The sequence below is a fragment of the Alligator mississippiensis genome, chromosome 1, assembly GCF_030867095.1.
Source record: "Alligator mississippiensis isolate rAllMis1 chromosome 1, rAllMis1, whole genome shotgun sequence".
NCBI lineage: Eukaryota > Metazoa > Chordata > Crocodylia > Alligatoridae > Alligator > Alligator mississippiensis.
The window spans coordinates 254,115,669-254,141,347 of record NC_081824.1 but is presented as its reverse complement, the minus strand read 5'-3'; the positions used below and the strand labels follow the sequence as shown (position 1 = coordinate 254,141,347).

Below are 25,679 nucleotides of genomic sequence, written 5' to 3'. Positions count from 1 at the left end.
ACAGCAGCAATGGGGTTGATGCAGGACAACCATAACAACAGCAACAGTTGATGGTGGTAATAACTTGTTATGGTTAGTGATGGTGATGGCCATAACAATCAATGACAGTAATCCGTGTTGATGAAAATGACAACCATAATTAACAACAGCAATAGCTGATGGTGGTAATAACTATTGTCGTTGTTATGGTTTGTGATGGTGGCAGCTGTAATAATCAGTAACAGCAATTTGTGTTGACATAGACACCGAGTGTGTGGGAGCCTGAGGGCCCTGCCCCCTCGGGAAAAGGGCCGTAAGGGCTAAAACCTAAGGGAAATTATGTAATATTTCTTAGGAACAATGACAGAAGCCAGGGATCTGGGTTTTCTGTTCATTGTGGAATAATGTGGATTTTTTACACATTAAAGGGAGAAAAACGCAGGAAAGGCTGGCAGAGTTCCAGCCTGCAAGGGGCTGCTTGGGGAGGGAGAGGGGGGTGGTTTGGGGAAGGCAGTTGGAGGCAGGGCATACTGTGTGCATGCACATGCATGTGGCAGCTAAACAGTGGTGGAGAGCAGCTCCCACAGCTCAAAAGCAGCTTCCACAGCTCCCTCCAGGTAAGTCTATGGGGTGGTGAGGGGGCACGGGCAATGCGGCAGAAGGGTGGGGGGGGCGCAAGCAATGTGACAGCGAGAGGCAGGGGTGCCAAGATAACACAGCAGGAGGGCATTTGCCCCCTGAGATTTTTTTGTCCACAGCAGGGTACATGGCTGCAGCAGAGATGCAGGCAGGACCTGGTGTCGGAGGGAGCACCACACTACCTGGCAAGATGAGGTGCAGCGGCAGCATGGAGTTGTGCCCCTGCTGCTGTTGGGTGGGCAAGTGGCGCCTCACCTTGGAAGTTATGGCAGCATGGCACTCCTGCTGGTGCTGGGTCCCACCATGCAGAAGCAGCTCCTGCCCAGAGCTGGCCTGGTTTGGCCCAGCTCTGGCCCCGTGCCCCACTGTAGGCGCAACAATCTCAGGGAGCACGTGCCTCCCCCACTGCATCACCTGTGCCCCCTCCTGCCTCCCCACACATTGCCTGTGCATACACCCCTGTTCCCCACACATTGGGGGACTGGGGGCGGGGGCACATGTCCATCATCTGAGGCCCCACTCTTCAGCAAAAATACAAGTCAGCATCTATTGGTGTAGAATCTGTAGATGATAATGACAACCCTAATAACAACAACAACAGTTGACGATTGATTATAGCAGCCATAATAATAACAGCAGTTAATGATGATGATAACAACCATGATAATACATAATCAATAACAACCATGGTTGGTGATTGATAATAACAACCATAATAACAACAACAATCGCTGATGATAACAACCATGATAATTCGTAACAACAGGAAGTAATAATAAAGCCTCCCCCTCCCGTTTCCATTGTGTCCAAAGGGGAGGAGTGTGTGACTCCTGTGAATGAGCTGGAAAAAGGAGTGGCAGCCGGGTTGGCACTCAGTACAAGATGAGCTTGGATTGTGGAGCACAGGAAAGCTATAAAGAATTTGAGAGGGACCTAATGGAGTGAGGCATCTGGGTTGTCACTGGATGCCACTCGTGTGCAAATGCAGAGCAGTGTGCTTTGGAAAGAGTGGCTTGAACAGACAGGTGCCCATCCTGTGTCTCTGCAGGGGTTTGGACTGGATCATCCTGGTCCGTTCCAGGCCTGTGCTTCTACTCGGGTGCCTGTGGGGGTTCTAAATTCAGGTAGAACAAGTCAAGAAATCATCTGGGTGGGATTGCTGTGTGGATTTAGTGGATAGTGTGTAGCAGCAGCAGTCAAAAAAAGGAGAGCTGTGTAAGGAACAGGGTGCAAAGTACAGGGAGCTGTCTAGTGTCAATGTATGTTAATCACTGATGCACCCCCAACTGGAGCCTGGGACCAATACAGGCAACCCCATTTCCAAATCAAATGCTGGTGTTTGATGGGGTTTAGCGGGAGTGCTGAAAATGGTTTGGGAGAAAGTAAACCTCTCATATGAAAAAAGACTGAAAAAGTTCAGGACCTTCATGATATAATAATAGCCTACAAATTAATGAATGATACAGGAAAAGAAGATCAGGGATTCTTGTCACCATTTTTTGTTATCTGGAAACTAAGAGATGGTCCAGAAATTAAAGGGTGGCAAACTCCTGCAAAGGGCAGTGCTGCTTCATGCAATGTGCAGTTGGCCTGTGGAACTCAGTAAGTCACTGAGGCTAAGAGCTTAGCAGAACGTGAGAGAATTCAGAAATACATATGGGTGGTAAGAATATCCAGATCTAGGATAGTACGTATTAAAAGCATACGCAAGATTCCTGGAAGATGTAAAACCCCTTGTGCCTCAGGGCTTGTTCATTATTTGGGGCAAGGAAAAAGCTTTCTTTGGGAAGATGTTATTATGTAGTTGTCTGCCATATGGTTTCTTGCATCTTTCTCTCAAGTGTCTGGTCCTGGCCTCTCTTGGACATAGGACACTGAACTACATGCATTACAGGTCTGATCCAGCAAGGTGATTTTTAGGTTTCTGATAGTGTGATGCTGCTGCTGCTAACATGGCATTTTTCTCCAAAGGGCAATGCCAACGGATGAACATTCCTGAGGACCAAGCAGACAAGTTGCTTCTAGCAAGCTGGGGCCTTCCCAAAGCAGTCCTGGAGAAATACCACAGCCTGGGAGTTGTGCATATGTTTGAATGGCAGGCAGAGTGCCTGATGCTTGGGCAAGTCCTGGAGGGGAAGAACCTCGTTTACTCAGGTGTGTGGAGATCTGGCTGACTCATGCATTACAAGCTTCTTTGAGAAGGTTCAAATGAATTCTGTTGAATGGCATCCCCAGAGGCTGAAATCTTCTTTACCCTAAAAGAGAGAAAGAACAGACCAAGTGTCTCTGTTCTCTCCCATTTGGTGAGACCTCCTGCATGTATGAGGAAAGAGACTGGTTTCCATGTCCATTTCTTTCCTGGGTCGTCTTTAGAGACCGGCAGTAGGGAGCCAACTAGTGCCAACTGTGGGAGCTTTTTAAGTGTCTCTCTTTCAATTAGGATTTAGACTGAGCTCAGTAGGCTAGTTTTACTTGGCCACTGACCTGTCATCACAATGAGGATGACTTTTAGTATTGCTGATTGGAGCCGGATTTGCATCAGCATCCTAGAAATGAATAGCTGTGTGTCAAGTTTTGCAAAGCATTTATAGTGCAAAGATACTTGGGTACCTAAGATTGAGTCTTAGGCCATTTTGAGAATTTTTCTTTGCGTCTGACTTCTACGCCCAAAGCCATCCAGTACCTGATTTCTTACAGTTTAAGTTATGACATGCGTTGCTTTTGTTGCTTTACTTCAGCTCCTACCAGTGCTGGGAAAACATTGGTTGCTGAGCTACTCATTTTGAAGAGAGTCTTGGAGACCCATAAGAAAGCTTTGTTCATTCTCCCATTTGTCTCTGTGGCCAAAGAGAAAAAGTATTATCTTCAGGTAAGCAGATTGTAGGGTCTGTGGCTTATTCCTGTCAAATCAAGGTTTGTAAAGAATGTTAGTAGATAGACTGCATATCCTGAAATTAGGGTAATGGGGTGAAGAGTTGGTCAGAGGACAGAAACTTGTTTTGTAAACTGGCTTTGAGCCTTTGAAATTTAACTTTTTGGGGATTTTGCTGATCTGGAACAGTTTTCTCCACAAGGGAAAATCCTCCAAATCCCTACAAATATTTGAAGTGGAATTAAATGTTTCATTTTGGTTTTGACTTTTTAAATGTCGTGTTAGAATATGTAATACCTAACAAAAATTCATTAAAATAATGTAATACCTAACAATTCACCTAACAAAAATTAATTGAAATGCAGAAGTCATTTCAAAATGAAAAAGTCAAAATGGGATGATTAAACAGTAGTGGAATGCTTCTTGCTTTCCCCCAAACTTATATTCCAGTGAAATCCATCCAGCTTTGTAAAGAATTTTGATATTGATAAAACTTTATATTCTGATGTAATGTGGTTCTGCTGCAGTTTCTCCAATTAGGCCATACATTTATAGTAGAAACACTTATTTACAAAAAAACCCTTTCCTTGACGCATTTTAAGCCCAAATGTTATAACCTTCAGTTAATACAAGGCAAACAGGTAACAAAAATGACTAAATGCAAAGGCAGAAAAAAACAGACTATCCTTGTTGTAGTTCATGAAGCTTAAATATTTTTTTTGATAATATAAGATGTTATTTGAGCCTGGGCAGTTTCCAGGAAATGCTACAAACCCAGATGCAAGGGCTGTTTGCAGACCACTTTCTGCAGTGATTGTTAATGGGAAAATATGCCTTTACTGTAATCATGCAGCCCATAATCAGAGGAATTAATGATGCTGTTCCGGACATGTAGAAGCATGGTAGTCTGGTTTGGCTCTGATGTGCATGACATGCTGAGCAGAAGTTGGGAAGTAGATGTTTGTAACTAGCTCGCACAGAGTGCAAATACTGTGAATATTCAGTGCATTTCATACTCTGGTATCCTATGAAGGCCTTCTCTTTGGCTAGAAATAGATGTTGCCAAATGAAGCAGTTTGTCTGTGCCAGGTTGCATCTGATCCACTTTATTAAATGAAACGCTTGTCCTGCCTGTTGATTTTGTGGGACAACAGGTGATGCTTTCCTGGGACTTGAGGGGCCCTATCCTGCACACCCGGGAATTCCTGTACAGGATCAAGCCCTTCAAGTCCCAGGAGCATCTGCCTGGCTTTCTTCTCTTATGGAGTGATGCCCCATGGCTTGAGGAGCCCCATCCCACCAAGGAATTTCTAGGGTGTGCAAGACCAAGCCCCTTCTGCCCTGGGAGAACATGCCACTTGTCCCACAAGATCAATGGGAAGCATGTGTTTCACCTAATGAAGCAGAATTACCAGAGTGTGAATGACTGGACCCCTCAAACCCTGGAAGCACCTCCCTGGGGTAGCTGGAGAGTGTGGGAGCCCCAGGCTGCCCAGGCTCTCCCACCACAAAGCCAATATATGTCTGCCACTAAATAGTGGCACAGATTAATACCACCTTTGTTTTGGCCACAAATGTTGGGCATTTGTAGCATGACAAGGGGTTATGGACATCTGTTTGCCTGGCCTTTGAACTACTGTAAACCATTTTTCTGGTGACACAAAGGCGACGCAAAATGATGTCTGTTTTCACCCTTTGTCTTTACATTGGGAATAATAGGTCTCTCTCTGTTCTGTGGCAGGCAGTTCAGACTCTTCCTCTGGTCTTCTAAGAACAAGGCTCCTTTCAGAAGCTGTTTTAAACACTGACACATTTGGCTGCTGCAATATAAGTTTCCCTGTCTTCCTTAATGGTGTGCAGTGTAATAAAGCTGTTTGTCCCATTTCAGCTGTGTATCTCATTCTGCAGTCTGGTTTTGGTTCCTCTTTTGGTACAGAAAGGAACAGTTGAGTGGGAGATAGCAGGCACCAGTTGGTCAGCAGTACTCTTCATTTGGTAAAGTGGGATGGTGTTGGGCATTCCTGTTTAGGATTAATGTACTGGCAGGTTTCCAGCAGGTATTATGCATTGATCACAGCCAAAGTTTCTAATCCACAAATAAATGTTCTGTCCTTCTGGCCCACAGGCTTTGTTTCAAGAGGTGGGTGTACGGGTTGAAGGCTATATGGGAAACACCTCCCCAGCTGGACGTTTCTCTACCTTGGATGTTGCTGTCTGCACGATTGAGAGAGCTAATGGTCTAATCAACAGACTCATAGAGGAAAACCAGATGGATTTACTGGGTAAAAAACTAGGATGTGACCCATCTGCGCCTTGGAAGAGTGTTTTTATGCAGCCTGATTGTATGTGAGAATTGTAGACAATAGGGAACCCATTTAGGGCCTCAAGAAGCAGGTTTAACCATCTGGGGCATCAAGCAGCCTTGTTGGCTTAGGGATCCCATGTCAGGGCTCCTTTACATTGTTCAGTGGGTAGAAGATGTGATAGTGGCTATTCTTATCTGGGCAACAGCTGCTTGTGTCAAGGAAAGCTTTCTAGGGGTAGGGCGTATGGATGCATGGAGTTGAGTGTATGTGGTGGCAGCTTGGGCCTTGGGGATAGAACTGTAGACCTCTCTTTAGTCCAGCTGGTGAAATTCCTGCATGGGGCTTGGCTATATTGGGCTGCATGACCAAAAAGGATTTTTTTTCTGGTAATAGTTCCATGGGAAGCTGGTTCTCTTTCAGGGTCACAAACTTCCTTTGGCCTGGATCATTACTAGATTTGATGCTGTTCACTGAATATAAGATGCTTTTAGGGAGAAATGTAGCCTTAGAAAATTCTGGGTTTTCTCTGTGCATTTGAGGAGGGAGTTGTACTTTCCTAGCACAATGAAAAAGCTCATTTGTTCATTTGTGTTTGCCTAGCAGGTACCGGTTTATCTGAAGTTACTAAGTACAGAATCCCTCTCTCACTGGCCCTGGCCAGTGATATTACAGCACTGTTGGGATTGAGATTTTAAACCTTGATAATTTAGAGAATGTAATGCATATTAAGTTGCTGCGAGACCCTTCGTTCCCCTTGAGTTTCACAGCCTCTGTGCATTGAATGCTTTAGTTTTTCATTGTACTAACTTGGCAGATCTTTAATTAAGAGAGTGTGAAAACACAGAGACTGATAGTTTTGTCTGCATATGTGACCAAAGGAGAGCACATGGAAATATTGGTCTCTGGAAACTGCACTATAAATACTTTCAGCTGACAAACAGATGTGTGCTTGGAAGTGCTGTCTAATACTAGCATCTTTTTAAAGCTCCAAATACATCAAATTCCTTAGTGCTGGTGCATCCATCCACTTCTGTGCCTCACTGTGTCTCCTAAGGGGAAATGTGCCAGAGAAGGGTCATATAGGTGTGTACAATCAATTGTGTGATCTGATCAGCTCTCCAGATGTTCATACCTCATCAAAGGCTGTAGAATTTTCTTGAATTATTTGAAAGCTAAAATCCCCTCCAACTTCTGAACAACTGTGTTGCTGATTGCATGTTACTTTCTGATACTTGGTTGTTTGTTTAAAACCATGCAAATTAATTTTTGCCACCCCTGTGAGAGAGTCTCTTTTGGAGTAATCTAATCCTAACAAATTCCATTTCGGAGGGGAACATGTGGAGGTAAGTTTTGTAAAAGCGTGAAAGTACAGGCATGGGGTGGAAATGCCTTTACCTGTAAACAAAACCAAGCCAATATGCTGCTTCAAGATTTGTACCTTGTCTCCTAATTAATTCTAAATTTAGACTGTTTCTTAATGGAATGTTTTATCTTTTTAGACGAATTATTGGGAGACAACTGCAGTCCTGGCTGGGCTCCATCTCAAGCAGGAACTGTTCCTTTTGTTGATGTCAGCCCCCTGCTGCTAGCTCAGATTGCCTTTGAAAATTGTTGAGAGAAACCAAATTCTTACTGCCAGAGAAGCTCTCTGCTGCATGAGGCAGTTCAGAACAGTTTGATTTTTTGCTAACTATTTATGTAGTCTGTGGCAGTTACCTGAATGCTAGTAAACAAGACAAGATAAAGCTTCCTCTAACTGCAGTGTAGTATCAGTGTAAGAGTCTAGAGATATTTTAGGAGACCAGACTAGAAAAAAACACCTTGTTTGTGTCAGCTGGGAATGGGTTTGTAACGTGTTACCGTAGTATCAGTGTAAGAGTCTAGAGATATTTTAGGAGACCAGACTAGAAAAAAACACCTTGTTTGTGTCAGCTGGGAATGGGTTTGTAACGTGTTACCAGAGGTGCGTTTTTAGTTTGCATGTGTGTGCTTTTTCACATTAAAGTGAAGGAAAATAATCTCTAGGTCTTCCTTTTTTGTGTTTTGCTGGAAAAGTTCAATTACATCTGCAATTGCCACTAAGGGCTGTCAAAACTTGAAGATTGTCTGTTTGAACATTAATACGGGTAAGGTAGGATGTGAATTTGAAACCCAGGAGTGCAGGTAAGTTTACAGGTCAGGGTAGCAACTTTCTAGGGTCATGTTTAATTTGCAGATAGAAGAAGAGACTAGTTATTCTTGTTTTCAGTCGAGATAATTGTGTGGAAGAACTACAGGCCCTGGCCTGCACCACTCAGCTGGTTGCTGCATTTGACAAAATGTTGCATGCCGACACCTGTAGTCCTCATTGGCTGCACTTCACTTTGAAAGACTAGGGTGCCTTTGTTGGGGTACTTTGGTTACTCCTGCAAATAATTCAAGCAAGTGCCTCTTTGCAGAGAGTAGCGTTATGCCTGACTGTCAGACCTGCCTGTCTTATGCACTGCTTAGGTTGCCACATTACATGGTGTAGTGAGAGACTAGGTGCCTCAGTAGCAGTAGCAAGCATAGAAGCTTTAACCTGGAGTGGAGAGTTGGACAACGGCACTCTCTCTTCATCTATGGATGCCATTGCTATTAGAGACTTTGTTATGAAGCAAAAAGGGTACTTCTTTGGACAACCACTTTAAAGCTAACTTCTATTCTTTACGTCGGGTGTCAAATATATAGCCTGTGGGGTGGACCTGGCCTACAGAACCCCATTTTCCGGCCCTTGGTGCTGCCTCTCTTGCTGCACTGGACCAGTCTCACACGCAGTGGTGGGGGCATGCGCTGTCTATGATGCTTGCTTGGGCCAGCATCCCAGACTAGCCTAAGCAGGTGTAACTTGTACTGGGTCAGGCATGCAGGTGGGACAGGGTTGCAGGAGCCTGATTCGGCTTGTGGACCAACCCCATGCTATTCATCTGGCTTACGAGGCCAGATGAATTTGACACCCCTGCCTTATGTGAATAGTACTGCATACCTGCAGGATGGAGGTCTCTGTACTTGAGATGTGTCCTACTAGCTTCTAAAGCATTTTTACACAGTAAACTTACTGTGCCAGGCACTGGTGTCCTCAAACACGCTATGCTGCTGTATATGGGCTGCCTTGTTAAAAACGCAGTGTAGCTTTGTCTGCATGGTGCTGTAGGTAGACTCCTTAGCATGAAGCCAGGGTAACTGGCACTGTCACTCAGCAGTTTGAATTAGCTTACCTGAAATCCTGCAAAAATGGCTATGCTGCTTGTTTGTGGAGCAGTGTAACAGATTTGAAAATGTTGCTGCCTATTGCAGCTGTTCAAGTGGGGCTGAAGGACTGACTGGATTTATTTATTTATTTTATTGCCAGGAAGCTTTGAGGGAGCTAATATCTGTAGAGCTTCTCTTTTTTTGTAGGTATGGTGGTTGTGGATGAGTTGCACATGCTGGGAGATTCTCACCGGGGTTATCTGCTGGAACTCCTGCTGACCAAAGTTCGTTTTATTACAGAAAAGGTCACCAAAAGGTTGGTTGACCTAAGATTAGTCTCTCTTAATACCAAAGCATGTGTAGAATCATAGGAAGTAGGTCTGGAAGGGACCTCACAAAGTCATTTAATCCAGCCCCTGGCTTATGGCAAGATCATTCCTGACAACCATCCTAGCTCTAACCTGCTTTTGAAAATTTCCAGGGACGGAGATTTCACAACTAAATTCACAAAACTCATGGTAGATTAAATACGTGTGTTTTCTCAGGGTATGGGCGCATAAATGATTTGCTGTGGGGTAAAAGGGATGACTGACTAGGAGTTGACTGCTCCATGCTAATTGCCCTCCCCTCCCTTAAGCATAAGATAACTTATGGCAGGTTGTCTCTTAGTAAAAACTTCTCTTTATAAGCAATGAGAGAGAGAGGCAAGCCACTACAGATAACCCCCACTGATAAGTGGCAAGCTAAAACCTATGTACAGGCATTTACTTTGGAACAGCTGATGTGTGTTAAAACTGTGCTGCCTTTTATCTTTGATAAATTGTTTATATGTCCATTCCATGAGCATTTGAAAGTTTGGACTGGTTTCAGGAATTTGGGGGGAGCTGTGACATACAATCTCCTGGTTATTAAAGTTTCATCACATTATTTCCCTGGAGGTTGTCACTGTAGTCAAAAACACTTTTACCCTCATATTTTTAATTTGTACTTTGGCATACGGTGAAATCTTTCAGGAAAAAAAGTTGATGCAAAGTTTTAATTTAAAACAAATTAGTCTACTTTTTAAATTTAAACATTTGCTTAAATTGGATTTGTTTCTGCTGCTCTTCTACATCTTGTCCTATTTAATTTTCAGTGTCCCAAGCAATACGGTTTTTACCACTGCTGCTTCCCTTAGTAGACTTCCATAACCTCATAGATCCTACTGTCAAGAAATGACTGATAAACATTGAAAGAAATGTGTTCAAGTAGTGTTCAGGATAGTGTGCAGGTTGCTGCTTGATGGATGTTGATGAACAAGAAGTTAACCTGCCGGTCAGCTTCACATCAAGGTCGTTAGACTGGACTAAATACTTAAAATGGGGAATGGTTTGCTTTCTCCTTTTTTGCTTTAGGTTAATTCAATTTGACATTTAATCACTGGCATTATTCTTAAAGGAAAAAAACCTTTTTGTTTTCTGCTGAGTCATTGTGCCAGCTTGTGTGTCTGTTGTCATTTTAACCATGTAATTGCTGTTATTCCACTTCTTTCTAAGTATCTTCTATACAAAGCAGAAACACATGATCATGGCTATATGCCCATCATTAGCTTTTGGGTATTTCTAGACTGATATTTAGACTTAAACAGGACCTCTGATTTTGGCAGACATGACTTCAGAAATCAAATCCATCCTGTATTCTGTGGTTTAAAACGGAGCCCCAACTTAAGTACCAAACTTGGGGCTATTATCTTTGTAAAAAGTCTCATACATCTTAATACTATGATGTCCAAATAAGTGGTTAGTTTTGTCAGAAGCACTGAGAATCCATTAGTTCCTCCTGACTTTAATGGAAACTAATAGGTGCTCAGCATTTTTTGAAAATGAGGTTGGTTAGTTTAGTTAGTTGCTTAAATAAGGATTTCAGATTCTACATTTGTAGGCACTTGCTTTTGAAAACCCAAGTCTTGGATTATATAGCTTGAAATTGAGACAAAATGGAAGGGACTTAATTGTGGTATTTAAGCTTAGAAAGGTTATGGTGAAAACTGATCCATCTCTTTATTTCCACACTCTGATAACTTGATTGCTCAAAGTCCGCCACAAGGAAATGTTTAAAACAATGTTTTCCTGCTGGGCACTCAGCTTGTGGTTGTTGCTGCATCAAGAGGCTACACTTTAAAGACACTTTTTTTTAAAATGGTGGGTAATTTTCAGATGAGTATCTAACATCGATAGTTATGCACACCAAGAATAGAGTAATTGCTGCTTCTCTTTCAGGGATTTAAATGTATTGCTTTGTGTGTCAGGATGCAGGGTTAGAGAGGGTTTAGTCTTCTGAACCAGATCACTAGCTTGGGTTTTTACTGATGTTCATCTCCTTCTAACCAATTACAGACAGGCAAAGGCAAGCAGTCCTGCTTTTGGTGGAATACAAATTGTTGGCATGAGTGCCACCCTCCCTAACTTGCACCTGCTGGCTTCCTGGCTTAATGCTGAGCTGTACCACACTGATTTTCGCCCTGTGCCCCTCATGGAATGGGTGAAAATTGGCAGCAATATTTATGACTCGTCAATGAATCTAGTGCGGGAATTTCAGCCCATGCTGCAACTGAAGGTAACTAAAGGCTCTTGCCATCCAGTTACTCCAGACAAACACTGCTACTACAGTCTAGACCCCAGGCTGGCCAAACTATCATAAATAGCACAGGTAGCCTCTGTTTGTGGCAGACTGGCGAGGTGGCATACAGTACAGTAGCAGATGGGGCAGGGAACAGAAAACAGAGCAGCAGGTCAGTCAGGGCACAGAAAACAGAACAGCCAGCCAAGTAGGGGGAGGGGATTGAAGTGGCACTTAGAGAGGATCCTGGTTTTCCCTGTTTAAAAATCCCTCATTCTCTGATTTAAAACCCCCAAAATCTGCATTTTTCCATGATTAAAATGAAACGTCATTATATATATAGGTATCAGTTGAACACAATATTTTATTGACGCACTTACACTTTTAAAGCAGTTTGAAAGCTTACTAGTGCCTCAACCATTAGAATAAAATCATTTCTAAATACTTGTATATCTTGGCATTTGGGTTTTTTTTTTTATCATGGAAAATCAGAGCTCCCCCTGCTCCCTTTGTTCTCCAGAACATGGGTCCAGGTGCAGCTGTCCTCCCTGCTGCTTTATGATGCTGCACAGCCCTGATATGCTGGTGCCCTCCCCTGCCTATGCCTGTGCCCATACCATTGCTTCTCACTCCCAAGCCACAGCTCTCCCAGTGCCCCTTACTTCCAACTCACAACCCCCCATCGCGGCTGGTGCCCCTCAATCCCAGCCCACAGTCCATCACCCCCTTGCTGATGGCCCTCACTCCTGATCTGCAGCTTCCCCCATCTCCTCTCACTCCTGACCCAAAGCCCCTGCCCCCTCCTCCTCCCTGCCCCAGCTACCAGGGCTAGAGGATCACTCTGCTCGCTTCCTGCTCCGTGGGTGCCAGCTGCAGCCAGCCAGCAGTGCTTGAGCCCCAGCTGCTGCATGCGGGAGGCAGTGCCTGCTGTTGCTGGATCCCAGTCTCCTCTCCCCCCCCCCACCTTGGGTAGCAGGGAAGGGTGTAGGCTGCCTGCTGCAGGGGTCAGGGCTCCCTTCCTTGCTGCCTTCCCCCTGGGGGAAAGCTGGTGGAACTTGGTGCGGAGGGCAGAGTGGGGCAGGGAGGCTTAGTGCTGCTGCTCCCAGGAGCCCTGCATCAGCTGTACAGCCATGGCATGGCACCTTCTCCCCACTTGGCCACAGTGGGGGCCAGGTGTGCAGGGGGTGTCTCAACATGGTGGTACAGCTGGCCAGGAGCTTCTGGTGGTAGTGGCAGCACGGAGCCTCTGCTGCAGAATTGTGCCCCCTCTCGCTCCGCCCCACTGCTGCTGGGCAGACAGGGGACATCTCACCATAGCGGCGTGGCCAGCATGGGGCTCATGGCAGTGGTGGCTGCCCCAAGCCTCCCCACTGGCTCTGCCTTCCCATGCTGGGTCCCACCTACTGGAGAGGGCAGCAGAGTGGGGAGCCCTGAGCCTGAAGTGGGCAGCCTGCATCTGCCTCTGCCCCGTGCACAAATCGGGGAGGGGGGCACATGCCCCCCTAGGAGTGGGTGCAGTAGCAGGGACCTGGCTCTGCCACCAGGGACAAGCCACTGGACGAGCTGCTCATGGCTCCATCCCGCTCTCACTACTGGGCCCCACGGCTGTGCATTCTGACTATGGTCTCCCGGCCCTGGCTGGGCAGCATGCACAGGCCCAGCCTTAGCCCCAGCTGCCAAACCCATCCCATTCTCTTCCTCACCATGGCTGCCTCAATCTGCACCTCTCACGTCATGGGCACAACTTGGTGTGGCAGGGAACAGCAGAGCTGCGTGGAGAAGCTGCTTGTCGCTGTGAGCTCTGTGCTGCCCTGGTGATGCACCCCCTGTGCGTGCAGCTGCAGTAAAGGCACTAGCACTGGGTTGTGCTGATCAAAGCTGCTGCGCATGCAGGGGGTGCGTTGTAAGGGCAGCACGGAGCTTGCAGTGACAAGCAGCTTTTCTGTGGCTCTGCTGGTCTATGCTGTGCCAGGTTGCGCCAGCCGGGCTGCTGAGGCCCTGGGGGAGGGCCCCAGCTCCAGCCCTGCCTAACTCCCTCCCTCCCTGACCATGAAGGCCTCATTTTCCTCCCCCCCACTCAGACTTACTTGCAGGAGCTGCTCTCCAAGCTGCCTGGTGGCTGTGTGCGCACATAAATACACACATGCACGTGGCTCCCCTTGCCTGACTGCCCTCCTCCTGCTCTCTTCCAGCTCCCTGCAGGCTGGAACCCTGCCAGCCTGCAGAGAGCGCATCACAAAATTGAAAAATCTCCAGGCTTCTTCAGTAAAATGAGAAATCTGCTTTTGCCACCAGTAAAGGTAAAATCTGCGGTTTACTCTATTTTTCTGTGGGAAATGGAAAATCTGGATCCCTGGTTATGAGGCTAATTTTTGCCTTGTTGGTCAAAGAGTTTGGCCCCCTCTGCTCTAGACTAATTAGGTTTGCTGGTACATTTTTAAGTGTAAAGTTTCAAGCAAGGGACATTCCTACCTCACTTTTAAGATAGCATGTCCACATTCACTCAAGCTCAAAGATGAACTTACCTTTTGGAATTTGATTTTAATGGTAATGTGAAAACCGGAAGCTTTAGCTTAAACTCCTTCCTAAGCTAGTTTTCTTCTGCTCATCTGTTTGTTTTTCTTTGTCCCTCAGAGACGCTCCTGTTCCTCTTATGAACCTAGACCAGAGCTAACTGAACAAGCCTCTCCTAAGGGTTAAGTGACTAGGCAACAGTCCCTCTCCATGTGTTGATCCCATGACCTCAGATGCCATAAAAAAAAAACAGTGCCTTCCCCTGGGGGGTTCTAAGACCTACCACATTTTTACAAATAGATATGAATTTTTCCTAGCTAGGTTAATCCAAATTGCTTCAGTTTTGACAGTTAGTTTAGACCTAGTGTGATATGGGCTCAACATTGCCATAGTCTTCATTGCTAGTGGTCTCCACCCAGAACTTGGGTATCAGACATTCTAGAATTGCAATTGGAGTGAAAGAAATGGGGTTCCTCAGCCAGCTTGCTAGGAATGGAACTAGTGGCTCTTTCTGCCATTTCTGTTCCATTAAGGCTCTGGTGGTGGTTATTGTAGTCCTGAAAGGGTTTGTTCTCACTTTCCCTCCTAGGAATCTGAATTTATTTGTAGCAGGGCTCACAGGCCTTCCATTTGAGATCATTGCTGCTTGCTCTCCACTTCACCTTTCTGTCAAGACAACTTTTCTAGAGGTAGTAACTTCAGCCAGGGGGATGGGGCCTAACAAGCAGCAGTAGTAGTTGTCTTTATGTATTGTGTTCCAAAAAAATAAAATGACTTTGAACCCCACTCCTGCCCCTCCATCAAATAATGAGCAAAAAGCAGTTTCTTTGTTCTGCTTGAAATCAGTTTATCTGCCTTTTAGTATGCTTTCCTTGTACCACACATGAGCAAAAATGGAGAGAGAGATCGAATCAGGTCTCTTCTACAAAGAACAAGTGCTTCAGAACTTCTTTCAAAGAGCTCTGTTGCATAACAAGCAAGGTTTGGGGCAAGGGTGGGCAATTAATTGGGCTGGATGGCCACTTAATGAGTTTGGGTGAGCTTTTGCATGGACAATTGATGCTCTCCAGGCCCATTTTCCCTGCACTTACTGCTGGGGTGCTGGATGGAGCAGGTGAGCAGGCAGGGTCTCCATGTAGACTGGGCTGCAACCCCCACGGGCAGGGCACACTTGGCCAGGCAGATGGGATGGGGCCATGGGTGGGTGTAGAGCAGCCTCTGGGAGCAGAAGGTCAGGATTGCAGGCCGGTGATAGTGCAGGGTAGGGCCTGGGGCAGAGCCACAATCTGCTGCCCTCACAGTCCTGCGACATTTCTAGGCAGTCCAGGCTATGGCAGCTCCGTCTGGCTGGTGCTGCTGGTGCCAGCCTTGTGGAGTCTGGGGACCTGCACATGCAGCCCTGCACCCACTCTGGACTTGCCCTGGTGAGAGAGAACCAGCTCCGGGCCAACTCAGACCTGCGTGCACAGCCCTGACCTTGGCCCACCCCGTGCCTGCTCTTTACCCTCCCAAACACGATGAGCAGCAGTGGCAGCTGTGCAGAAGCTATTGCTGGGTGTGGGGGGAAAAGCGGTTCCAGCCCCTTACTGCTGCCAGGCCCTTCTTGATGCTGCTGCCTAGAGCCTGTGCCTGGGCTGCTCCTCTTTACTGTCACCACTGCTCCGCTGGGCGGTTTGGATGCAGTGCTGGTGGCGGTAGTGATGGCAGCAGAGAGGAGCTGCAGGTCTCCTGGAAAAGAGGAAAGTGGGGTGGCCACAGCAAGAAGAGCCCGGCATTGGCGAGGGGCAGGGGCCACTTTTCTTCCATGCCCGGCAGCAGTTTCTGCCACACTGCCACTCGTGCGCAGACAGGTTCAGAGTGGACACAGGGCAGCCCAGAGTTAGGGCTATGCACGCAGGTCCTGGCTGGTTCAGAGCTAGTTCAGTCCAGCTGAGACGAGTCTGGAGTGTGTGCAGGGCAGGCTAGATCCAGGGCTGTGCATTCAGCTGTTGCTGGGTACTGGTGATGGTGGCGGGGAGAAGATGCAGGACGCGTGGGCTTGCCTGTCCCTATCTTAGAGTAACTGGTTCTTTTGACGTGTTGTCTATAAATAACCTAGACTTCCAAAAATGTGGCTCCATTGTTTCTCCTTGTTCCTCTCTGAATTGGGGTAGGAGGTTTAAAGTGTGTTATGACAGCCAGCTTGGCAATATTTTCAAAGCTTGTATGATGCAAAAATATGTTGAAAAAGCTATTTGTGTCAATTCAGGGAGATGAGGACCATGTTGTAAGCCTGTGCTATGAGACTGTTCGTGATGGTCATTCAGTCCTGCTCTTCTGTCCATCCAAGAACTGGTGTGAGAAGCTGGCAGACATCATAGCTAGAGAGTTCTGCAACCTGCAGCTGTCTGAGAGTAAGAGGGGCAGGGGGAGGAGGCTGTGATATGCTGATCCATGCTGTGCCTTTGCAGCACAGTAGTCCTGCTAAAAGCAGCTAATTATTCTTTCTTTCTCCTCCTCTTTTCTGATGAAAGGAAAAACCTCAAACCTTCCACCAATCCCCTTGAACAAAGAGGCAATAGAGGAGGTGATGGACCAGCTAAGACAATCACTCTCGGGTCTGGACTCTGTGCTCCAGCGAACTTTACCATGGGGAGTAGCATTTCATCATGCAGGTATTCCTGAGCTTCCTGATAGCTGGGTTCCTTAATAGCTGTACTACATTGATTAATCCAGAGTCAGCTAAAATGCACGCCTGGCCTGAGAAAAAACAAGGCCTAAAACTACCATAAAGGTAGATGCTGCTTTGACCTGTACCTAGAATGGAAAATAATGAGGAGTCCAGGTTCAGGCACCAAATCACAGGACTTAGTGGTAGAGAAACCATTAGCCCCCAGCTCTGCTGTAATGGCCACATACAATTCTCTTTTCTTCTATTTCTAAAATACCTCATAGAATCATAGAAAAATAGGGCTGGAAAGGACCTTGGGAGGTCATCTAGTCCAATGGGGCTCAGCCTCTCTAGCCCAGTGGGCCTGATGAACAGCCCAGGGGTAGTGCAGGACAGATTCTAATCACAGGGCCATTTGGAGATGCAGTCCAGTCTGACCCCACACACCAGATTCGGTCATGGCTTGACTCTGTGCATCAAATCTGGCCATGGCAGGGCCCTGTGCCAGTGCAATCAGGCAAGCAGGGTCATGTCATCTGGGCTGCGGGGTTCTCCAGAGGTCTGGAAAGTTGGTGGTAGTGGGGTGGTGACAGTGTTAATGGTTGTGGCTCTGGATCCATTAACACATACTCTTTCCCTGCCACCAAATTTCTGGGCCTGCGGGGAACCTTGCAGACAAGATGACATGGCTCTGTGGGTGGTGTCCAACCCACAGGCCAGATGTTGAGCATTACTAATCTAATCCAACCCCCACCCCCCTAAAGGCAGGGTCGTTCCCGACTAAATCATCCGAGTCAAGTGCTTGTCTAAGCTGCTGTTAAAGATTTCCAAGGATGGAGATTCCATAACTTCTATGGAAACCTGTCCCAATGCTTAACCACCCTAAAAGTGAGAAAATTCTTCCTACTCTCCAACCTAAATTTCCCTTGTTTCAGTTTTAGAGCACTACTCATCCTGTCCTCTGTGTCATAGAGAAGTCTGTCAACATCCTCTTTATAACCATTCTTCAGGTATCTGAAGACTGTTATCACCCCCTCCACCCCCCTCTCTTCCCCAGAATAATTAATCCTAGTTATTTCAGTTCTTAAGTCATGTTTTCCAGGCCTCTAATAATTTTTGTTGCTCTCACCTGGACTTTTTAATTTGTACACGCCCTTCTTGAAGTGTGGGGTCTAGAACTGGACACAGTATTCCAGGTGAGGCCTTACCAATGCCGCATAAAGTGGAAAAATCACTTCGATTTGCAATTGACACTCCTGTTAATACAGCTCAATATGCTATTGCCCTTTTTTTCCAACAACATGCAATATATGAAGTAAATACCATGCTCTTCTTAATCTTCATGTTGTCTACAAATACTTTAGAGCAGTATTTCCCAAATCTTGTAGAAAAGTCCGCACGGTAGTAAAGTCAGGTGTGCTTGCATATCCCTACTTCAGCAACTGCTATCGATTTCCCTGTGCTAGTGGGAGAAGCAGTGGCTGAAGTAAGCAGATCCTGTCAATTTGCTGCTGTTATTCATGGGTGTCTTGGTCACCCTCCCCTTGCCTCCACCCTGGTAGATGCTCAACAGTTTGGGAAACACCACTTTAAAATAACAGACTACGTAATGGTTAAGTGATTAAAGAAAAAACATTCTTCAGTTATTTTGTTTTGATTACACTTTGAAACAGTGACCAAGCTACTTGTGTGACTGTCCTTCATAGATCCAATCACCACATGGCAAATGTGCATTAACACATTACTGCTTCTTGCATGGGTTCTCCTACTAGTGGTTATGACATTTTCAGTTCTTCAAGGTAGACAGGCTGTTACTGTGCTCACTGGAAGCAGTCTCTTCTCAGGTCTTACCTTTGATGAACGGGATGTCATTGAAGGGGCCTTTCGCCAGGGACTGATTCGAGTCCTGGCAGCAACTTCTACACTTTCTTCTGGGGTGAATTTGCCTGCACGCCGGGTAATTATCCGAACTCCTGTGTTTGGTGGCAAACTCCTGGACATTCTGGCTTACAAGCAGATGGCTGGGAGGGCTGGCAGAAAAGGAGCAGACACAGTGGGTAAGTGGAGGCTTTATTAACATTTTCTAAGAACTGTGTTAACCTAATTACATCCAGGGCAGTGCTTTACAATTAGTGACTAATCATGATGAATTCCTTTGGTATTCAGTATGATAAAGTTAATCAAGATGAATTCGTTTAGTATTAATGGGGATATAATTTGTAATTCCCAGAGGATGCTTTTACACTGCATGAGACTGATTTTGGTGTCTGTATGTCAGTTACTGGAAGAACAGTCTGTTTTCTTCATTGAATTCCTTATTGCTTCTAATAATTTGCTCATTTGATTTAATTCTGTGGGGCATGGCCAGCCTGGCAGGGCATTAACAATCTCTGATGTGAGTGAAAGTTCTGTTGTAAATTTCCGTTGAATGGATTTAACCTTCAAGCAATGAGGTTAAAGTTTTAGATCCAAAATTTGGCAAAATTCTACCTTCCACCTGGACAAATAACTTGGATAAAAATATCCTTACCAAAATTAATGCTTTGTTTTAAGAATCCTAAGAATGAAATGCTTTTGTGCTTCTCCCAGTTTCCATCAAGACTTTTTATTTGTATTCCAGAAAAAAGCCAAAACCAGAAAAAACCCAGTGTCTTAACAGCTGCATATATATTGAATAAAACACATTTATCATCAGTTGATGTTCAACAAAACTATTGATTTCAACTTTGCTTGGAATGAAAGTTGATAATAGGGGTAGGATTTTTCCTAATAAACAAAAGGAAATGTAAAGATCAACATAGTTATAGAACAGGACTTTGATGCTGGAGGCCTTCCAGCGCTTTGTCCATTCTAGTTCTAGACATCTCAAATGACTGAGATCAGTTGGTTCCTTGGTTTAAAAAAGAGTATATTTTCATCAACTAGGCCTGCTTGTTTTATTTGTTCAACAGCTATTTGGAGTAGCTGGCTTTTAGTGTTCAGTAGTTTTCCAGGTATGGAATGTTTGTCCCTCTTTATTTGTCTTCCATATCCCCTTTTTTTCTTCTCCCATTCATATTATCTCATACATACATTAGTAAATAGTATTTATTTTTGTTCCATGGCTTTTGGGTCTTTGCATACATTATTTTGCTGTACTTGGAAGATGCATCAATATTTGGAAATACTCTTTACAAAGACTATTAAGTGAGTGTTGATATACTGATGTCTTATAAATTTTATACACTTCCCACAGCAAAGACATCTTAGTTGCAAAACACACGGTTACATAAGTTGATCTCTTGTGGTCTCTGTTTTGACAGTTTTATATATAGTTATCACCTTTGGGAAATATTATTGTTAAACTGCTGATATTAGAGTAAGACATCAATTAAACTTTGTGGAGTTTTATCATAGGAGCTGCCCAGTCTCTGTCATTTCACTCTGTGAGTAAGAATTATTTCTATCCTAAGAGCAGAAGAGAGGAAAAATGGATTTTTCTGTGTAGTATAGAACTGATTAATTCCAGCACAGGAAACATCATTTTCTCATCCTCTTCTGAGTCTTTACTAGAACTGATGCTGAGGAATGCAACAAGTGATGATTAGGTCCCTGTTTAACACTATGAATCTGTGGAGTCTTCCACAGCAGTGGATAGACATTGCTAAGAATTACACAAATAGAACATTTCTGTACCTTTGGGACCACCAACTTCCCAAGTGCTCTCAGGGCATCTCTTTTGTACTGTGCCTTCAATGAACAATGTGTAGTTATTATAGTGCTAATGTCTCAAGGATCTAGAAGGAACATTGCCTGCAGTATATTGAAATTTCTTACTCATGCTCAGAGCATGTTCAGATTTATGTCCACTGCATGGACAAATGATATACTTGAAACCATGTCATCTCTGAAAATGGCTTTAGTCTCTTGAGCATCTTGTCTTTATTTTCTCATAGGTGAGAGCATTCTAGTGTGCAAGCCCTCAGAGAGGTCTAAAGGCATTGCTCTACTGCAGGGATCCCTCAAGCCTGTCCGCAGCTGCTTGCTCAGAAGAGAGGGGGAAGGAATTACTTCTAGCATGATACGAGCAATCCTTGAGGTATGGGGCACCTGGGAACGAATCAGATCTTTGTTTACAGTATTAGTCCATGTGAGGCCAGGGTGCAGGTGCGCAAAACATTTACTGCATAATGAAAGTGGAGCAGACAGACGCACAACAAATCCAGACTAAACGTCTCTCTTGAGAAATATACAGTAACCTTGCTATATAAGAAGATTACTACCTGAAACACACAATTTATCTACTCCCCTAGTTGATTTCAACCCCAGGGTAGCTGTTTGCCAAGTGCTAACCAGTTCTTTTTCTGGCTGCATGTATCCAATATGAGAGCTGCTCATGTGTCTCCATGAGTCATATGTGGGTAAATTATTCCACAGCAATTATGTTGTGTGCCTTTACCCTTACGAGGAATAGTTATACGTAACTGTTAAAGATGCTTCAGGCAAGGGTTTCTTAAGGTGAGATGATAACTTTTATTGGATTGACTGTGTAGTAGAGTTAATCAAGTTTTTGAATGCAAGACACGGCATTCTTCATCAGGTCTGACCAGAAGTGGCTCTTGTAGTCAGACCTGAGAGAGAATGTTTTGCATTGGCAGTGCCCTCTTCTCTGCTTTTTACCTGTGGTAGGTTGTAGGGTGTTTTTAGTGTTCTGGACACTGTTCCCTTTAATTAAAGTGCTGACTTTGGGGATTTCTTTGGTTAGCAATAGCCTGTGAATGCAGGGGACTGGACTTAATAGCCCAGGAGGCCCTTTCCAGTTCTATATTAAATATGCTTAGGTTACAGGCAGAGGAAAACCCTTAACCAGAGCGTGGAAACAGACATCACCAGACATCTCATTTGTGCTGCCATAATTTTTTTCTTTTTGTGGCAGCACAAATGAAAGGAAAGTCAGTGGTACAACAAAAGGGGGAATAGTTTTATTTATAACTCTCCCCATCCCTTCAGCTATATTATGTATGGAGTGTGCCTTCATACTCCATACATAATATAGCTGGAGGGATGGGGAGACTTATGTATAAAAATATTCTCTGGTGATATCAAGGGTTTTTAATTCAAAAAGATCTATGCCAACCCAAACAGACGCACATAATGGCAAGAGATTGTTAAAATCAGTCCATTTAATTAAGAATCCCCATGGTCTGTTCCCCTCTTGACACCAGTAAAACTACAAAATCTAGACCAAGCTCCAAATACCATCATGACTTTTTCAAATGGTTTTGAGTAATGCAGGCAAGAAAAGAACTGGATTAGGAAACATTTAAAATACAGTTCTAGCCTGAAATGCAACTTTTAAAAAAGGAACAGATCTGCTCCATAGATGTTAGTCAGGTCTGCTTACACAAGTGGGAAAACAATGTTTTCAAGCTTTTAACTTCAGACAGACTTGCAGAATGAGTACAAGTGAAAAGGAGCAAGTGATGGTTTTGTATACCAAAACAGTTATTTACTACATTTGAAAAGAGTTGTGTAACTTGAAGAAAAGGTTCTGCAGGTGTAACTTCAGCCCTAATTTAAAGAACCTTTAGGGGTGCACCAATAAAGATTTTTTTTTTTTGGCCAATATCGATGGCCGATTATTAACCACCCATATTGGCTGATACTGATCTGATAGCAGATATGCAGCCCAGCAGCTTGAAGAGCAGCATCTGGCCAGTAAGTCTTTTTTGGGGGAAGAGGGTATAGGGGGGCACAGATTGAGGCTTCCACAGTGAGGGAGGGAGTGGGGCAGGGGCAGGAGCTGTCCAGCTGGGGCTGGGCATGGGGTGGAGCCATGGGCAGCTCCTGCAGGGTGGGGTGGAAGGGGAATGGCTGCATTCACCCCTGGGGGAGGCATGAGAGGCAAGTGCCCTTGCGTGTGGGGCGAGGGTGGGCTGCCTGCTGCATCTCACTTCCATGGTCTCAGGGAGAGCAGAATCTAACAGTGATGGGGGAAGGGACTGCTAGAGGGAAGAAGTTGTGGGGGTGGGGCAGAGGGTAGTGGGGCCACCTGACCCATCCCAGATTTATTTTCCGTGCTGTAGCAGTGGGAGGGACATGCATTCAAGGCCTCCAATAATTAGATTCTATACCTGGAGAATTATAAAAACAAAATTTAAAATAAATTTTCTACATATAGAATCTAATGATTGCGGGGTTGGGGGGTCATCTGATATTTGAGTAAATGCAGGAATCACATAATTTTAAAGTAAAAATCTAAAATAAATAACACCCTTTATAAATGAAGATAGCAGTTATACATTTACAAAGAGTAAAACTTCACCAGGATGAGTAGCCATGGGCAGGATTCTGCTCCTTGTTTTATTTTATGTCCAAAAATTAATGAATCACATTCTGCCTTAGCTTTGCCACTGCTGTGCAATTAAACTATGAGCTAGGGTCAAGCTCCTTACACTGCAGTGAGACTGAATGCATGTGTGTTACATCTGCCAAAGCATGGCAGTATTCTTCAAATCTATGCACAAGTGCTCTCTTTCCTGTAGGGAGCAATCTGATTCTTTTAGTTCTATCTATTCTCTTTGCAAGATAACTGTGAAGACAGTTCCTGCTTCTCTCTTTTATGGAGCTAGTAGTTTGCACTTGCTTTTGCCATATGTTCCTCCCAGATACTCAACTCTGTTCTCTGGTTTTCTAAATTCATTAATTTCCCTTAAGTTCCTTTTCGGAGATATCTTCCTTTCTTTCTGAGCATGAAACCTTCCTTAACAGATCATCGTGGGTGGAGTGGCCAGCACTCCAGATGATGTCCGGACCTATGCTTCCTGTACGCTTCTTGTTGCCAGTTTGAAAGATAACGAGCAGGGGAGTGAGAAAAATGAGGACGGAGTTCAGAATGGAGCTATCGAGGCTTGTGTGGCATGGCTGCTGCAGAATGAATTAATCCAGGTTTCGGGCCCTAGTGATGGAGTGAAAGGTAAAGCTGGTTGCTCCTGTGCATTGTAAGTCCACACTTCCTTCCCTTGGACTGCAATTTAGGCAGTTTTGAATGAACAATATTTTTGCAACTGCTAAGGAGTAAATTTATAATTGAGACTTCTGGGCTTGGGCTGAAAGAGGCTTAAGATGCATGTTTTGCTTGGTGTCTAAGATGTTGTGAATTCAACTTTTTCATTAATTTAGTTTTTGGTGTGTGTTCTGAGAGGGAGGCAATGGCCATTTCATTAGGACTCATGGCATCTGGCATGCAAGCCCCGAGCTGTTACAAGGTATTGTAGCCTTATAATGTGGGTGTTCAGCCCCTGGACTCATGGAGCCATGACATTTGTTCTGCACAGGTCCCCAGGGGTCTGAAAATTTAGTGGCAGGGGAACATTAGCTGCAATTACCACTCCCCTGCTGCCAAATTTATGGACCCATTGGGAGCCCTGTGGGCTGGATAGCTCTCTGGATCTGCATGTGAAGGTGGCCTGGGGCCCAATCTAGGCATGCAGATTCACATCTGGGTGATATGGGCCTTGATCTTGGCCTTGAGCTTGGGGGAGGCAGCACAGTGCCCAGTTCTGGCTCATGGGACCTGATCCGGTCCATAGACCAGCCCCAAGCCACTGGTCTGGCCCACATGAGCAAAAGGTTGAACACCATTTATAGCATTTCTGCATGTGGACTGTGGATTTGGCGCATTATTTCTTCTCTTGTCGTCCCGTGTCCGTCGTCATCGTTCTCCCCCCCTCCCCCCCCCCCCCCCCCCCAAAAAAAAAAAAAGTGCAGTGAAGCTTGGATAGTATTAATCAAGTACTGTATAAATTGAAAGTGAAATATATATTTACCTTTAAATAAAATACTTGTGTCTATTACAGCAGAGGTCTATTGCCCAACGCATCTTGGCTCTGCTACTCTTTCCTCTTCTCTTTCACCAATGGAAGCCCTGGAAATTTTTGCTGACCTCCAGAGAGCTATGAAGGGGTTTGTCCTGGAGAATGACCTGCACATTGTCTATTTGGTAGGTTCCTTGCTTCTCACAGCAGGTGACATTGAAGCAGGTGGAGGAGAATAGAGAATACACAGACCAGGGCCTCTTGTGGATCCAGGGTCTCTTGTGTTGTGTATTCTGTTCAGCTGATCCCTTAGGGAGGAGGGTGTGGAGTGTTTTGGAAGAAGTATTCAGTTTAGAACATGTTTGACTTTTATAATCCTTATTAGGAAACACCTGCCTTTCTGAAATTAAGACTAAACATGTGTCCATTTAAGCCCAATTTTGTCTCTATTCTTCTCATATTCACAAACAAAAATGTTTCAAAACTAAATATTTAAGGTCTAGGGTGGAGTGAGGATTTTCTCATGATGCTTTGACGTGAACTGGTTTTTAATCATTGTTTGGACTCATTAGTCTCTTTGTCAAACACCCACTGAAGTATATACACTTGCTGGACTTTATCTACTTGAAGCTGCAGGAGCCTTGTCTGTGGCTCAAGCCTGTCTGAGTTTTTGGAAGGAAGCTGATCCCTGAGAAGCCTGTTCAGTCCATTTGGGTCTGAGCATCTGCTACAGCCAGGAGAGGGGAGACTAGAGTAGGGGTGGGCAATTATTTTGGGCGGAGGGCCACTTACCCAGTTTTGGCACACTGTGGAGGGCCACATGGGTAGCCCTGCCCCTTGACAAGTGCCCCACCCCTTGACAGGTGCCCTGCCCCCTGGTCACCATCTTGGGACCAATGTCCCAGGGCATGCACTGGGGCCCAGAGTGGGGTGCAGGCTGACAGGGGTCTGTGGAGCTGGGCTGGGCTGCACCAGCAGGGAGAGCGTGGAGCTGGCCTGGCTCCATAGAGTCCTTGCTGGCTGGGACCCTGCGCTCCTGCCAACCTGCTCTGGTCCCCGCCAGCACTGGCCCTTGGGCACCGGTGTGGGCCCCGTGCTCCCGCTGGCTCCCCACC

At 45.2% G+C, this 25,679-nt stretch overlaps 1 protein-coding gene across 5 annotated transcripts in view; it reads left to right on the top strand.

The window, feature by feature from the left end:
• POLQ (DNA polymerase theta) overlaps positions 1 to 25,679 on the top strand; it is a 95,524-nt gene that overhangs the window by 683 nt on the left and 69,162 nt on the right. For 2 of the 5 annotated variants that reach the window (XR_009459009.1, XM_014603882.3), the window contains exons 2-12: positions 2,590 to 2,772; positions 3,357 to 3,487; positions 5,616 to 5,772; positions 9,214 to 9,322; positions 11,382 to 11,601; positions 16,367 to 16,511; positions 16,632 to 16,772; positions 18,613 to 18,825; positions 20,704 to 20,846; positions 23,519 to 23,723; positions 24,607 to 24,749. Coding sequence is in view for 4 of the 5 variants with exons in the window: in XM_014603882.3 (XP_014459368.2) it covers positions 2,590 to 2,772; positions 3,357 to 3,487; positions 5,616 to 5,772; positions 9,214 to 9,322; positions 11,382 to 11,601; positions 16,367 to 16,511; positions 16,632 to 16,772; positions 18,613 to 18,825; positions 20,704 to 20,846; positions 23,519 to 23,723; positions 24,607 to 24,749 (1,790 nt within the window). In the remaining variant the exon portion in view is untranslated. Of the gene's footprint in view, positions 1 to 2,589; positions 2,773 to 3,356; positions 3,488 to 5,615; positions 5,773 to 9,213; positions 9,323 to 11,381; positions 11,602 to 16,366; positions 16,512 to 16,631; positions 16,773 to 18,601; positions 18,826 to 20,703; positions 20,847 to 23,518; positions 23,724 to 24,606; positions 24,750 to 25,679 lie in introns of those variants that run through there. The other 3 variants (XM_019476340.2, XM_019476341.2, XM_019476345.2) reach the window with 3 other exon arrangements.